Here is a 16,873-nt window from a genome sequence, read left to right as displayed (position 1 = left end):
AGACCAACCAAAGTCTCCTCAGCTTGGCTATACTCTATAAAAACTCATCTTCAGTTTCTCGACAACATATCTCAATAAATTCTCTCTGATTCTGTTCTTGGTAAATTCTTTTTACCTGCCCATACCTCTTGTCTTCTACACTGTACTTAGCATGACAAGTAAGTTGAAATTTATTTTAAAAAGGACATTCACTTTTTACCATAGTACCCCTGGAAGTCTCCTTCCTTTTGTTTGGTTTACAACTGAACCCGATGAAGCTACTGTGATAGTGTAACATATTGCTATTACTGGACTTTGTATATAAACAAACAAATAACAAAACACAATTTAGGCATTTGGAAACCTTAGCTGTGCTGTCAACTTTGAAAAACAATCATCTCTCTTTACTGTACTGAGTTGATATCATTCAGAAATTAACACTGAAATTAATACTGGCCTACAAATGTTTGCTGTTGTTTCTATTTGTGAGGAGGCACATGCTGTATTAAATGCATAAGGTCTTATCCACACATGTTTGATTAAACAAAGTATTTCCTAGGTAATGAAAATACGACCACACACTTGCTGAAATATTACACTACCGATCTGGTTTAAGTGATAATAATTTAGTAAGTTGCTCTTCACAGAGGCATTTCCCTCTATTCTTCCTACTTCTTACCCAAATCTCAGTGAAAATCTCAGTACAAACCACTTCTGTTTAATTACTTTCATCTGAATGTGAAATTTACAGTGACTCAAGCCCAACACAGAAGCTGGAAGTAGCCAATACCTCTGCCCTTCAGAAAATACATTTTTGCAAATATCTAATCTCTTTGTCTCCAGCTAACATGTCTCTCAAACCACCTTTCCATCCTAGTTAGCCCTCCATATCCTGAAATTTGTACATGGCAATACCGCACTCACTCGATTTCTTATTTTCCCAAACTTGGTGGAGCCACTCCTCTGCACATGCACACAGCCGCTGTCTGTCTACTTCTCATGCTTCACTGTTGTGCACTCTACTTGCTTTCACATATTCCCCTATAGCATGTTCATACCTCTTCCCATACATGAATCCCATGCTGATGACAGTACTATATAAAGTGCAAAAGAAAAGGAGGTTTGCATTCACTGGGATTCAGTATGTGTTAGCCCAAACTACGGCATTTGAAAAACCAGCAGTATCGGGAAAGTCATTCTCTGATCTTGTCCCCTGAAGCAGGTCATAGAGCCTCCTTGGACAGATCTAATTGCCATCATTATCTATTGCTAAGTGTTCAAAGTATCCCATACATTTCCTGGGTATATAGCATAATTCCCAGTGCAAGATGTTGAAGAACAGGATGTTAAGACATGATTAAGTAATGTGGGTTCTAGTATCACCAGTGGACTAATGCTATGGCAGAACAGGGTTGTTACTGATCTAAGTGCCTTATAAAATGGATGTGTTTAGCTCATTCTGTCTTCCTCTCCCTCTCTTTCTGTGTTATCTTGCAATGTCTTTTAGCATGGAATAGCATGATGCAGACTTCTATCTTGGATTTCTCAGTCTCCAAAACTATGAGACAAATATTCATTTGGAAGTGTTTTGCTACAGCAGTGGTGAATGAGCAGGACATCTTTTGAAGACATAGGACCTGGGGCAGCATCTTTACAAGAAGACTTCATTAAATGAATACTAATACTAATCTGTCTTCAACCACGACCCTAAAAACCGGGGAAAAAAATGTGTTTTTCCTTTCCTTCCAATTGCTCCTCTGCCTCACCATCTACAACCGATGTACTCTTGAAGCAATAACCTGTTATTTTCTGGAGACACAGTGATGATGCCCTAAATGTCAACTCACTTCTGAAGCCTCTACATTTCATTTTGGTTAAATATTGGGATGCAACTACACCTTAGGCCCTGCCAGAACAGAAAACATCTTTCATTCTAGAAGCTATAACTTGGGGAAAATAACTCTTGTTGACTAGACTCTTTAGTCTTCCTTGCCTTTAAAAAAAAACATACAAATCAAGTTTCCTCACCCCCAAACTTTCATCTCTAGCCCCCACCATCTGCATTAGGTTTGCTCAGCATAGGAAAGCCCATGACAACCACAGGACTGTAACTGCTTGTGAATTTCTTACTCCCTTGGCCTTCAACTATTATTGGGTAATTGGAAAGCTGCTGAGCAATGACCAATCTTTGCCAATGAACCTCAGCTGTGCTCTTGTGGCAAGACAGCAATCTTTACTCATCTTCTGTTGACTCCAGACTGACCCTGGTAGAGAGTCTGAACATTTTCCATTCCCTTTGGCATTTTACCCTATTCAGAGTTCACTCATAGTGAGCAACTGCACACACTCATAAATCAGTTGCATCCCACCACTATGAAGTAAAAGACATGCCATTAGTGGTAGAACCTTGATGAGACACAGTCTAAAGTCCTTTAAAGAAGCTAAATAATACCAATAATACCAATAATAATTGGTATTGATACCAAGTGATTTAGAAATCCTACTTCTAGGTGCATAACATCAACTTTTCAAAGAGGTACTGTACTCGAACATTCAATGTAGCATCATGTATGGGAACTGAGATGTGGAGTCAACTTCAATATACTGAAATACATGGATAAATAAAATCATACACACACACACACACACACACACACACACACACACACACACACACACACACGTGTGCTCGAGTGCACGAGAGAGAGGGAGGGGAAGAGAGAAGGAGAGAGGGGGGAGGGAGGAAGGTGTATTACCCAGCCTTATAAAAGAAGGAAATCTTCCCATTTGTGACAACACAGATGAACCTGAGGACATTATACTGAGTAAAATGACCCAGATTTACAAAGAGAAATATTGCACATATTTATACATAGGTCTTCTTTATGCATAGGATCTAAAAAGAACCATAAAATTCAAACTGAGATTGGCATAGGGTAGTATGGTGATTGCTAAATCTGGAGAGAAGCTCAGAAATGGAAACATAGCTAAACTGTCAGGTGTAACAGGAGTAAGTTCCAGAGGTGGTACTGTAGCTATTGTTAAGAGTGCACTGGCTCTGGTAGTGCAGCCCTGTAGCTCCATCCCCTCAGAAGGCTGAGGCTAGAGGGCTGCAAGTTCAAAGTCAACTTGGACAATTTTGAAACCCTATCTCAAAATAAGAATGCCTTTTAAAAGATCTGGGATGGAGCACAGAGGTAAAGTGGTTGCCTAACATGTGTGCGACCCTAGCCAAACAAAAGTGTTGCATAGATGAAACTGTAGAGTGAATTAAAAGACTTTTGCATTCTCTAATAACATGCTTATGTTTCTAACCCAAATTAAATTTTGGTTATTCATAGCAGTGATGTTTTAAAGAAGACTGAATGAGGGAATTTTTCACTATGGAGGTAAATGACTTGATTATTTAAATGTGTTGGATAGTTTCTCTGGAAGCAACAGTGTTGAAAGGAAGGATCCTTAAGGGTAGATTATATCATAAGAGCTACATTTATCAGCAAAGATTCCTGATAGAAAATGTGTTGAGCTCATTCCCTTCTCTTTCACACGTGTGTTGTCTTGCCCTTTCATCTCTTACAGCCCTGGCCCTATGAGGTGCCTTTCAGCTTGAATTTCCTCAGAAACATTAGCCAAGTAAGAGCCTGCTCATTTCACAGCACCTATATGCAGCCTGTTACAGCAGCATATGAGAGACTAAGTTTGACTGCTGAGTGTCCCATGAAGATTCATATACTAAAGGCAATCTCCAGGGTGTCCTTATTGAAAGTAGGTGGAAGCTTGTAAAGGTGAGGCCTGGTGGGAGGCCAAGTCACTGGCAGAGTGCCCTTGACGGGGACTGAGGGATACAGTCTCTGCTTATTTTTTTTCTGGTTCTCTGGCTTGGGATGTAAGTGCTTTGTTTACTGCATGCTCCTACCACAATGCATTATCTTTACCAGAGGCCCAATACCTAGAAGAGGCTACGAGGGCTCCAATTTGGGTGTCCGCTGGGTTTTTTTTTTGAAAAGGTCAGCTGCACGAGAATGGAGAGTGAAAGGAGACAGACATTAAATGTCATCCAAGTCATGGTATCTTGTGAGCAGAAGCTTTTATAGAGCTTAATGAAGAAATTATTCAGGTACAACTTTGGATTATAGAATAGTAATAGGTAGCAAGAATTGAAAGTAATTTTCCTTAGGAAAAAAATTCTGCTCCATTTTGTCATGTAAATATTTTATTATCAGTATCATAAAATACATTCATGAATCATGATAGCTAATTCATACACCATTAGTCTTGCTACAGCTAAACACAAACATTGTCATAAATAATAAGCTGATAGGTTGGTGAAACATTTGAAGAGTACTGAGGGCTTAAAATGGGGTTTACAAATTATATTTTGCAGCAATAAAAACATTGAGAAAAGGGGAAAATGTGACCTTGTGGGAGAAAGAGATGAGTGGTGATATGAATAGGCCATTTTCTTAGGCAGAAATGGAGATGGGTTGTGAGAACTGCAAGTACCAAGATGCTTACAGAAAGGTCACATCCATTTAATGTGCAAGTATCACTTTATACTGGGAAAAATAAGCTAGTGTTTAAGCCCATTTTCTAAGGTAGATATTAAGGGAATTTAGATGTTGGGCGTAAGATGGATGGACCATAAATAAAGCATATTTAAAAAGAAGACAATAGAAGGGAAAAGTAAAAGGCCTAAGTGAAAAAAAATTGGAAAGCAGTTAAGTCATGTAATACCATTTAATGCAAGAGTATGCCTCTAAGACTCAGTTTATGAACATGTCTATGTAATTTATAAAAAGTTATAGGTTTAGCTCTGTGATAGATTGCTTACCTAGCATGCTTGCCTAGTAGGTGGTTTGCTAAGGCTGCATGAGACTCTACGTTTGATTCCCAGCACAAAGCAGGTGAAAAGGAACAAAGACTTGTAGGTCAAATGCAGAAACTAACCTAATATAGCTACGGATAGGATTGCTACTTAGGTTCAAGAATGGCCAAATGGTCTCCCAAAATGTGGTTTGAAAAAGGATTATCATCCAGGAAATTAAAGGACAAGCTGGAATCCCAGAAATGGAAGTCACTTGGAAAGGACTACATAACAGAAATAGTTTGGGATGACCTAGAGTGGTGGTTCTCAGCCTTCCTAATGCTGCACCCTATAATAAGTTCCTCGTGCTGTGGTGACTCCAACCATAAAATTATTTTTGTTGCTACTTTATAACTGTAATTTTACTGCTGTTATGAAATGTAATATAAGTATCTGTGTTTTACGATGATCTTAGGTGACCACATAGGAAAGGGTCATCTAACCCCTCAATGGGGTGGTGACCCACAGGTTTAGAATCACTGACTTAGAGTTTTGATTTGTTTTAGCCAGCATAGGGAGTAGGAGGGAGAGCTTCATCATTCATTAGTGATTGCAAGCAGGCTCCCATTGGCCAATGATTATTAAGTATGTATTGATTTCAAATTGCTTGGGAATGTTAGAAAACTATTAGAAATGACTCTGTATAATAATAAGAAAAAATAGTAATTCTCTATCATTACCCCTACCTCATCCACTTTCTTTGATTTTTCCCATTTAATATGAGATCTTTATAATTGGCTCCCTGAATTTCTAACTATTATCATGTAAGTAAGTATTAACATTAGATTTGTTCCCAATCCAAATCCCTTACAGGGATCTGATGGTGTTGTAGATCCTGACTCTGTTTTCATCAAGCCTTTGTCAGTCCCTTCAGTGAAGAAGAAATTCACCGGGCAGAAGGCCTAAGCAGCTGTAGTCAGTGAGCCCATGCTCAGACATTCTGCAGCTCTATTTAATGGTCCTTTATTGTCATTTAAAAATTCTTGGTAATCTTGGAACAGGGAACTCCACCTTCTCATTTTTCTCTGGGTACTTCAACTATGGACCCAGCGCTTCCTCCTATGCCTTGCTTGAGGGACATGTTCCACTTTGGTTCTATACCTACCTGTCAGCCTCTTGGCCACCGTGACAACACACTGAGGATGCTGCTTCTTCCTTCTGTGATGTCTCACCTGCTACTCTAACCCCCCTACTTTACATGGCTGCTGAATCTCTCTACCTTCACATTCAACCTAAAGGTTGGCTTCTCAAGCAAGATATGGTTTTTCTTATCTAAAATGGCTCCTCTCATCCTCCTGTCGCCTTGCCCTACTTTTCAAAGACACTCACTACATCCTTTTCTATTACATCATCTAATTTCTATGTTTCCTTGCTCAGTATCACAGAGTCCCTCCTCCTATGTAGACAGCAGCAGGGACATCAGTAATCTTTCCTGGGAGCAACTGACACATCATTAGAGCTGATGACAGACACAGATTCTCTCCTGGAACTAACAAAAGCTAGGGCTGCTGGCCTTCTACTCTGCTGAGGTTATGACATAAAAATAGTTCATTCTCAGTTCAAATTATTCCATCCACCCTACCCCGCCCTCTTTTAAACGACTTCAACAAACATTACCTTAATTTCTGATAGCTCAAGGCTGCCTATTTCTTATGACACCGCCCCCTAACTCCAACCCCCAGCTTCACTCAACAGCATATCTACCTGGAAGAAACTATGCTGCTCAAACAATTTACGTTTCGTTCCAACCTAAAACCCTGACCACTCTGTGAGGACTGATCAAAAAGTACTGAGGACTCTAAAAGTCATTTCTTTGATCAGAAAAGAAGGGACTTCGCCCCTCAATCTCTAAGCAGACATATGCTAACTTCTCTAACTGCAGACCTGGTTAGCTGGTCTCAGGCATCACACTGGCTGCCCTTTGTCACTCATCCCTTGCCTTATGCTTACTTAGCCTTGCTTCCTATTCCTCTCTGTCTTAGCCAGTATTCTTCTGTTAACATATTCATTTACTTCTGGGCACCCAAGTGGATAGACACACCACTCACACATGCCTATGGACTATCTACTGATTAGACTCTGTCTGTACCACTTCAGCTAGAACCTAGCTCTAATAATGCCTGGCATATAGTAAGAACACAACATTAGTCCATTTAGTAAATAAATTAACAACTATAATAAATGAACTTTCCAAACTTCCTTGGGAGCAATAGTTTCCTGGTTAATGGTAGGCATCAAGATTATTTCACCAATTATAATTCAGCAACATTGTCTAGAAATTTCCTCTCCACATATAAGTCTCTATTTACTTAAAATAAGGCACTAAGAATTTTATGCACATATTTTATAAGTATGGCTGCCTTTGTATAGATTTATGATCCAAAAGTTTCTTAATTCTCTAAACCAAAGAAAATACCCAATTCTGTGAATAAATTTTGGCCTTATTTGGAAGGAAGATAAGGGATAGCACCTGACAGAAAATGAGGGTAATTTCAGGACACAGGCAGCTTTAGGTCAAAGGAGCCACAATAGCTGTATCCAGTGCCAGGGGCCTATGTCGATATGGACACATTAGCAAATGTGGCAATATCATATGATGGCAGAGACCTCTTTGGAATGTGATTTGGGATCAAGTATTTGGACCATGAAGATACTCATATTCATTGACCTAGATCACCACTTCTAGTCATTTACTCAATGGAAATGCAATTTATATAACACACATAAAGTGCTACCTTCTCAGTGATGCTTTTAAATACTGCTTATAACACTAGGAAACTGAAGACCTAATTTAAAAGGTGGTGAGGCCAATTACAGTAATTCATCCAATTAATACTTTATGATGGGAAGCTATTGTCTAAGGAAAAATGGGGGCAGCTATTACCTACAAAGTCAAATGAAAAACTTGGGATAGAAACTATATTAACAGCAAGCACGGTAGTGCATGTCTTGCATCCCAGCACTCAGAAAGCAGATGTAGGCCGATCTTTTTAAGTTCAAACCAGTCCAACATACATAGTCAGTTCTAGGCCAGCCAGAGCTATATAGTGAACTACATAGTGTCTTTTAAAAAATTAAGTAAAAACACATATACATATATATGCATACATAGATTTTTATAAAATTAGAGGATGTAAAGCTATTAGAAGGTAGTTTGTTCAAAAACTAAACATATGAATGGTATTTTTGATTTCTCTGTTTTTCATTTTGATAATGTGCAACTTATTTTTTCAGAAAGCATCCTTTAAAAGACTAAGATAAATAAATATGGTTGTTTTCAGCAAATAGTAAGTAATAGGTCACATAAGTAAGTCAGTATCAACTCTTAATTTGCTTTAAAAAAAGTTAAGTTTAAAATCAAAACACCTATTTAAGAAGTTAACAAATTACAACTGGACTATGTAGAATTTTGTTAATCAATTCAACACAGGAAGCACATATACTTAAAAGGAAAGAAAACAGCAAAAAATAATATGATCAAACATTCTTGAAAGAGGTTTTTTAAGTTAAGTAAAAATAAAATGGATACAAATGTCAGCACTGGTCAGTTGGCTTGAAAGCCTCTCGACTCACCGGTATACAGTATTCCACCATTGGATAATGTAACTTGTGGCCCTTTGCTGTTCTTCCTGAGAAAAAGCAACTCTGGCAGACGTCATAATTAAAATGCTTTAGGCTTCTATACCTGCAGTGAAGAAAAGAGTAGCTGTCACTCCTGCTACCTAATCTAAACCAGTCACTTGGTAGGGAGAGCCATGGCTCAAATCAGTGCATTTACCTCAAATATAGAATTTTGTATCTCAGTGTCAACTTAGAAATGACAATTCATCTCTCCAAGGATGGAGGAAAAGAAGTATAGTTTGGGATTTATTTATTTATTGAAAGGGGTCCCAGATGGTGGAGGAAGTAGACACTTTGTTCATAAGTTAAGTTTTATAATTTTGTATATAAATTTTTTCTTTATTACTGAGAATTACATACAGATATGCAATGATATATGACACGCAGGGGCAAATGCATCTTAAGAGTCTAAAACATGCTTGCATGTGTTCATATATGATGAAAAGTCAAATATCAATGACAGAAGTTTCTGCATGATATCTGAATGTGAACATAAAATTAGAGAGAAAAGTTATGATAATGAGTTTGAGACATATAATTTTAAAATACCAATTAGACTATTAAAGAGATGAATATAAAATTCCTTCACAAGAGCATTGGTTTATACAACGAAAATTTCAGTTTATACAATGACTATGTTTCTTTAAAATAGTCAATAGGAAAAAAATGCAGCAAGAGATCCCCTGTAGGTGGCTAGAGAGATGGTTCAGTGGTTAAGAGCACTGGCTGCTCTTCCAGGACCCAAATTTGATTCCAGGCACCTGCATGACAGTTCACACCTGTCTGTAATTCCAGTTTCAGGGCTTCTGACACCCTCACACAGACGTGCATGTAGGCAAAACACCAAGGAACATAAAATCAAAAAAAGAAAGAAAGAAAGGAAAGGAAAGGAAAGGAAGGAAGGAAGGAAGGAAGGAAGGAAGGAAGGAAGGAAGGAAGGAAGGAAGGAAGGAAGACTACCTAACCACAAACATGTTAAAATCCTGATTATTTCATAATCTTGAAAGAAATAATGTTTTAAGCCTCTCAGAAAATAACACCACACATTGATGTCTATTTGAAGAAACAATACTATAGTCTTACACTTCTATGGAGTCCAAATGAAAAACATCCCCCAAATCTTCCAGTCAGGTAGGACTTAGTTCTGGTGGAACTAAGAAACATACATTATAGCTGTATCTATGGAGGGAAAATATAAATGCTAAGACTAGCAGAGTCAAAATGTAAAGACAATGTAAAGGTTATGTAAGGCTAGTATTATAAACTATTATGTGATGAAGGGTTTTTAAAATGACATACAAAACTGTTTGCACGTTATCTAGAGACCATCTATTGACACCAGCTGCATTATGATCCTGGTTTGACGTGTCACTTATACTAACGTATTTCTACCTATTGATATAACTTGAAAAATATGGTTGATAGCGCCTTTGCTTAGTGGAATCTTGTTTCATGCTGATGGCTCTTTTCTTCATCAGTGAGAAACTCTTGTACTGTCAGCACATTTTAGCAATGTGCTCTGCTAAAAATACTGTTTCTCAGTGTTGCTTGCTGATGGTGGTAAGCAGGGCAATCCAGGATGAAGTCCTGGGCCAGGGTTCCCATTGGGACATTAAGGGACTGATGCAATGGGGAAGATGAACACTCATTTTCCCTCCTTATTAAAGATGGAAGTGATATCCAGGAGAGCCAATTTGCTGGCATGAGACCACTGTGAAAATGCAAGTCATAAGTTGGGGATAAGAGTGAATACAAAGGCAGAATGGAGAATCAAGATGACCATGTAGCAACAGTCTTCGATGTCTATCTTTGTACTTTGTTTACACGGAGGAAATGAAGTCTTTCATTCATTCATGCTGCTGTTGAGTAGCTGTGTATAATTTTAGCTGAAACAATTCTCAGCTTGGTAAACACCCTGAGGATCTAATATTTCATTAAAATTCAATTTGAGGAGCTGGAGAGATGGCTCATCAGTTGAGAACATTGAATGTACTTCCAGAGGACATGGATTCCATTCTCAGCACCCATATGATAGCTAACAACTCCTTGTAACTCCTGCGCCAGGGGATCTGACACCCTCTTCTGGCCTCCATGGACATTTCATGCACACATTACACAGATATACATGCAGAAAATACAATGCACATAAAATAAATTGAGAAAACTTTAAATTCAATTTGAAAGTAATTAGTAGAAAACGTTGCCTGTTTCACAAAAGTTCAGCACACAGGAGCTGCAGAGATGGTTCAATGGCTAGGAGTGCTTGCAGCTCTTCCAGAGGTTATAAATTTGGTCCCCAGCAGTCATGTTTGATGGCTTATAATCGACTGTAACTCCAACTCCAGAAATCTGACATCCTCTTCTGGCCTCCACGGGCATACCCACAACCATGCATATACACATACAGACACATAAATAAAAAACTTACATTTACTCACACATGCACACTTCTCATGTCTCCACTTCACAGAAAAGTTCAAGGTTACTTGAGTATTACTGTATCAGGCTAACTAATAATGTTATGGGAAATAATAATAATAAAAAAAACTTGGGTGTTTTCTGTGTAAACATGTACTACTATATAAGCATGTACTACTCTGGACACTTATGTAGTAACTATTCCTAAGTGAAATCATAAGCCCCAGGAAAAGAATGTAGTGTAATGCAGGAAGTCTAATGCATACTTACTCCAGGAGGAGATGGAAGAACCAGGATGCACAGACGCTCCACCCTGTGACAAACATGGTACATAGGACCTCCATGGTCTCCTCTAAGGTCATAAGCCAATGAGAACACTACAAGACAGACTGGGCCTGGAAGGGCTGGCTCAGTCAAGCATGAGGTTCTAAGTTCAGATCCTTCAGAACCCATATAAAAAAGCTGGGCCTAGTAGCATGTACCTATAATCAGAGTACTGGGGAAGTGGAGACAGGAAGATGCCTGGGGCTTGCTGTTCAGTCTAGCTGAATTCAAGCTCTAAGTTCAGTGAGACATCTATTTGGAAAATAAGATGGAGAGCGACCTAGGAAGATGAAGATACTTTACATCAACCCCTGGTCTCTGGGTACATGCACACATATCTGGAGTATGTACATACACATAGAGGAAAAGGTGGGGGGAGGGTGGAGACAGAGACAATATACTTTAGCAGAGTGATTAATGGGTATAAGGTAGGGTTGATTACAACTAACTTAGCAGACGTAACATGGAGCTATCTGATGACTTCTCAGTTCATATTTTACATGATGTCCTCATCTTACTAAGTTTGATCCCAAACAATGTGGAACAGCCAACAAATTTGATGAAGACTATGTGTGCATAATCTACAATGCAATTATCCTGCATGAACATTCCTATGGCCTCAGTAAAAAGATAGTCATTAAAAATTCCTCGCTCTGGACTAAAGCATTATAAATAAGTGTAAGAAGAAAAATAAGTTTTGTCTATAGATGATGAGAAGGAATGCCACTTTAGAAGGATTGACTGTGCTAAGCTTCACATGTACTCAAGAGGCAAATCACCAAACAGGAAATGGGGAGGGATGAGAAGCATACCACAAGACCACAGAACAACAGAAACCAGTTGAGTTCTGGTTTCTCTTACTGTATCTCACCTGAATCCAACAATTGGACATTCTTTGCAGATGTTGCATTTTGCCTGATGCTTTGCAGTCTCTGCAGCTGCCACACGATGCAGAACCGGCAACCACACCATGGACTGTGGTTCCAAATGCATCCAGTCTATAAACTCCTTCACACTGATCTCTGGCTTGTTGTTATTCTGGAGAAGAGACAGAAAGTGAAGAACAGCTCTTCAGTGAAACCGCAGCAAGTGCCACCCCTGCAAGCGACTCCAGTTCAGTGATAGCACAAATAGGTTCTTTAAGGTAAGAAAATTACAGAAACCCAAATCAGAAAAATGCAGGTGTGGGGTGGGGAAGGAGCTATTGTCACATAAATGAAGGGGGGGAGACAATTCCTTAATGATGAGATTTTATTTTTAATTTGTGATTTTTTTAAATGTGCATACCCATAGGTAAACATGTGTGTTCATACTGCATGTATGTTCTCATACACGCAGAGGTCAGTGGTCAATCTCAGGTTCCATTCCCTAAGTATTGTACTCCTTGTTTTTTGAGACTGTCTCTTATTTGCCTGAAGTTCATGGATAAGCTAGATTTTCTGGTCATTGAGCCCCAAGGATACTCTTATCTCTGCCTCCTGGATGCTGGGATGACAAGCATGCACCATGTGCTACTGCACAGGACGTAAGTGGGTTATGGAGACACACTCTCAGGTCCTCAGGTTATACAACCAGCCCTTTACAACTGAGCCATCCACATAGTCCATCAAGCTCAAATTGAAGAAAATGAAGGAAAAAGATTTAAAACAATATACAATTCCAGGCAATCTTTCCACATACATCCTTCAATTCTGTGAAACTCACTTCTAAGATGGGAAACCCATGAAGGTGAGGACTTACGGATAACCCAACAATGTGGAAGCCTTTATAAATGCTGAATAAAGGGAGACATTGCTGTGTCCTGCCCCTATTCCATCACACCATCACACTGAAGGCTGGCTGGCTCACAGGCTCTCCAAGCTTATCAAGACAGATCTCAAGCCTTCCTCGGATCCTAATAGTGGGTCATTTGTGAGCAAGAGCAGGGGTAAATTTCACTAACTGCCTCCTCCCGATTTGGTTGAGGTCATTCTGTGCATTGACATATATGGCTATAAATCATATTTAAAAAATCATGTAGTTTTTTTTCTTTCTAAAATAAGAAAGAGGTCCATTATAAAATGTAATAACCCATGACATTGATTCTCCTCAAAGATACAGTGTGAGCATTTTTTTCTCAGCAGTGATAAATCATTGGCTATGCTTTGGAAAAATATCTGTAGGCTTCTAACTTTATGCATATGGATGACATCAGTAGCATTTATAAATGTGCTTATGCACAGTAAGCATTTAAAAAAGAAACTGCAGCTCTTGCCCAGGTAAAAATTAGCAACTCAAATGACTGAAAACTTTGCACATGACTCTTTGTGTATGTGTGTATACTCTTTAAGAAAAGATGGCTGTTTTTGTAATACCTTCATATTTTAAAAGATCTTCTCTACAGAGAACATTAAGGCATTCTCACTCGTTTAATAAACAAACACGTATTAAAGTCAAGTCAACATGTATATCATGTTCAACATCTTATGAAGACACAGGCAACTATCAGATGTTTATGTTCTTCTAAAGTGCATGGGGCAAGCCCCTCTTCCACCAACAAGCAAGTGCTGTCAGAATTCCTTCGCTCAGCACATGTCAAATCTGCTAGAACCTTCATCTTCAGGTTCTCGGCCTCTAGAACTGAGAAATATGTCTCTGTTCTTTATAGGTCATCCAGTTTGTGTATTCTGCTATGGCAGACTAAGACTGGATACAATGTAGGTGATAGGCACAGCTTCTGTCTTCATGAAGCGCAGGTGTGCAAGGAAGGGGCAATACTAAACAACTAACTAAACAACTCACTATGATGTCATGCTGTAGTGAGCAGGAGGAGAGAGATGGCGAGGACATGAAAGTGAGGAGCGTATTCTCATCTGATAGGGTTTGAGCAGGACATTCAGAGGACTCAAGAGCTAAGTCAACATGAAAAGACGAACAGGACAAGTGGGAGAAGAGAGTGTGTGTACAGAAAAGGAGAGCATCCCAAACAGAAGACACATTTAGACATGGGACGTGTGGAAGCTCAAGGAATGGAGTGAGTATGATGGGAAGCTGCAAAAAGGGGGATGAGTAACAATAAATGAAGACAGATCCAGGGGCATTGCAATGCAGACATTGCACTTCAATTTATATTTAATGAAAAGGATATAAATCTATCCAGGTTTCACAATTCTTTGAATCAAATATGCCTTAGTAGACAAAACATCAACTTAAAGGGCTGCTACCCCAAACCTCCGCTGTTTGATTCTAGTCCAACGAACTGATTCGCTTCTTGGAAGCATCTTTAAGTCCCTTCTCAACACATTCTACCCACCCTTGATGTTCATGTTTACCTGTTGGAAGCAGCTACGAACACTGGGCTCAATGTTACTGCCCCCAAAGGCTGCTACTTCCCCCAGCTGCCTAGGGATCTGGATGGCATCATGAAGTAGCAGGCCAAGCTGCCGCTGGTCACACATCTCTGTTGGCCCTGCCACCTCTTTAAAGAGACCTACAAAGAGAGAGAACAAGACATTACTGTCTACCTACTCAAAGTGTGACCTTAATTAAAGCATACCTTTGGTGATATGGATTGAACTAGGTAAACTTAAAAACAATAAAAAAAAATGTGGAGGGGCAAATTCAGATCAGGTTTCTGTTGAGTTTGGAGGCTCTTAATCTGCTATCTGTAACCAGAACCACATGAGCCACTTGTCTAAGAATAATCCGATGTCATTTGTCAATACATATAACCAGAAGTATCTTTTTAAAACACTACAAATAAATGTACATTGGTTAGTTTTATGGTCTTTTTAGAAAGAGAATGAAGAAAAACAAAGCTCCCCTCACGATTTGCTAAAGGATATAGTTTATAAAGTATACTTTTACATTTTGTCAATTGCTTTACCAACTTTTGTGTTCACTCAAAAATTCAACATTCTATTTGCATCTTCTTTCAGGTATGTCTATGTTCATTTAATATTCTATATTAAAAAATACAAGGAGGTTTAGTTTTTCATTTTTGGCATTTATTAGTTATATAAGATATTTTTGTTTTATTCCACATAATGAAACTTTTTTTTTCAATTTTGAGACTTGAAAATGTTTGTATCCTTTGTCTTTCTTGTGCTTAAACAAAACAAACACTGGTTTGTTTCCTGAGTTTCTGAATTCAACAACATAAACCTGTCTTCCTAGGATATTTATCTTGGCTCCACTATTGGCAACATATTGGGGATCACAGTTATTACAAGATTCCCATTCAAGAAGTTATTTTTTCAACAGGGAGACACAGCTAATAAAGAAATAGCCCCCCTTTGTTACAGAAATTGACACATTTGAGGCGTTTTCAAGTCCAATGACTCAAGAGACATGCTATCTAAATGCTCTTCATGTGGTGCTCAGGATAGAAGAGAAGAGTAAACACTTAGGGGGTTCTACAAAACTATTTTCCAACAATATCTGATAAATGAACAGCAGATAAAACGTTATTCTCCTCTTGTCAAAGGGGAAGGATGCCAGCTCTAACAGTGTCAACAGTGAAGTTCCAAACTGCAGCATTCTGAATGATATTGACACAGTAATTATCATGAAATACAGCTTTAATTATAAGCACACGATGGGAAAGCAAACTCATTTGAGATAAATTTAATTTTTGTTATCACATGTTCACTTAGATTTTCTTAGAGCTCCAATTGTTTTATCATTAAAAAAAAAGACTACCACAGCCCCAAAACATTGACCCAGAATTCTCATAATGACACTTATTGAGCATCTATGTACATGTACAATGGTCTTTATAGAGATCAAATCTGCCCAACTGTCCTCCTTTGAGGCAGAAAGCTATGCCACTAAGGTGAGCCGACTCACAGACACTAGAGAAATAAGTGTCACCAAGTACAGATCTAAGTTCTATTATTACAGTCAGACACAAAAAGCAGTACGAGGATGTGAGAATAGGCCACGATGTGTTGTTTAATTAACAACAACAACAACAACAACCAAAAGACAAACTTGAATAAATCAACACAGGGGAGATACAAAGGGCTCCCCAAAAGATGCTTGCTGACTATGCTTCTGCTGAAGCCAGAAGCTTGCAAAAGCTCTTGACCATTTGCAAGAAGGCACATAGAATGCCAAAATCTACTCCAGAGCCGTTCTCACTAAGTCACAAGTCACAGGAACCAGAGGGGTGAAGAATTCTGACTTCAGCCATCATAAAATCTGTTTTCATATGGATGGCTCTTGCCACTGAGTCTGAAGAGCAATTTATTTATCTCGAATATTAATTCTCATAAAGGATGTAATCATGAAAAGACGTTCTCACAACACTGGGGAAATCAAGTGTAGAATCAGAATTGCTAAGGATTTCAATAGAAGAAGCAAAACTGAACCTCAGAACATTCCCACAGCCTCAATATTGAGGTAAAGACTTTGATGAAAGATTTAACCCAAGAGATTTATTTGTGTCCTAAAGTGGAATCCATTGTGGTATATATTAAATTGCAGAAAATGCAATACTTCCCTTCTTCTTGGGCTTCTGCTTCCCTGCCCAATCTGAGCATTTACTGCTGTTTGGCCAAAAATGCAAATCTTGAGCTTGAATTTAGTTAGTGTCTGCTCAGCACTGTGATGTAACTGTTCCCTTTGAAGCCCCTAGTCTTCTAGGAGCATATGAAAATCCTGAATCATAGATGATTAGAAAGAAAA

At 38.7% G+C, this 16,873-nt stretch overlaps 1 protein-coding gene across 7 annotated transcripts in view; it reads right to left on the bottom strand.

The window, feature by feature from the left end:
• The window catches only part of Utrn (utrophin), a 484,152-nt gene that overhangs the window by 36,996 nt on the left and 430,283 nt on the right, over positions 1 to 16,873 (bottom strand). For all 7 annotated transcript variants that reach the window (XM_027402009.2, XM_027402014.2, XM_027402008.2 and 4 more), the window contains 3 exons: positions 14,518 to 14,675; positions 12,078 to 12,244; positions 8,417 to 8,528 (listed from right to left, as the gene is read on the bottom strand). In XM_027402009.2, the coding sequence (XP_027257810.1) occupies positions 8,417 to 8,528; positions 12,078 to 12,244; positions 14,518 to 14,675 (437 nt within the window). The remainder of the gene's footprint in view (positions 1 to 8,416; positions 8,529 to 12,077; positions 12,245 to 14,517; positions 14,676 to 16,873) is intronic.

This window comes from Cricetulus griseus, chromosome 2, assembly GCF_003668045.3.
Source record: "Cricetulus griseus strain 17A/GY chromosome 2, alternate assembly CriGri-PICRH-1.0, whole genome shotgun sequence".
Taxonomy (NCBI): domain Eukaryota; kingdom Metazoa; phylum Chordata; class Mammalia; order Rodentia; family Cricetidae; genus Cricetulus; species Cricetulus griseus.
Note: the sequence above shows the minus strand (reverse complement) of the source record. Positions and strands in the feature narration are given on the sequence as shown.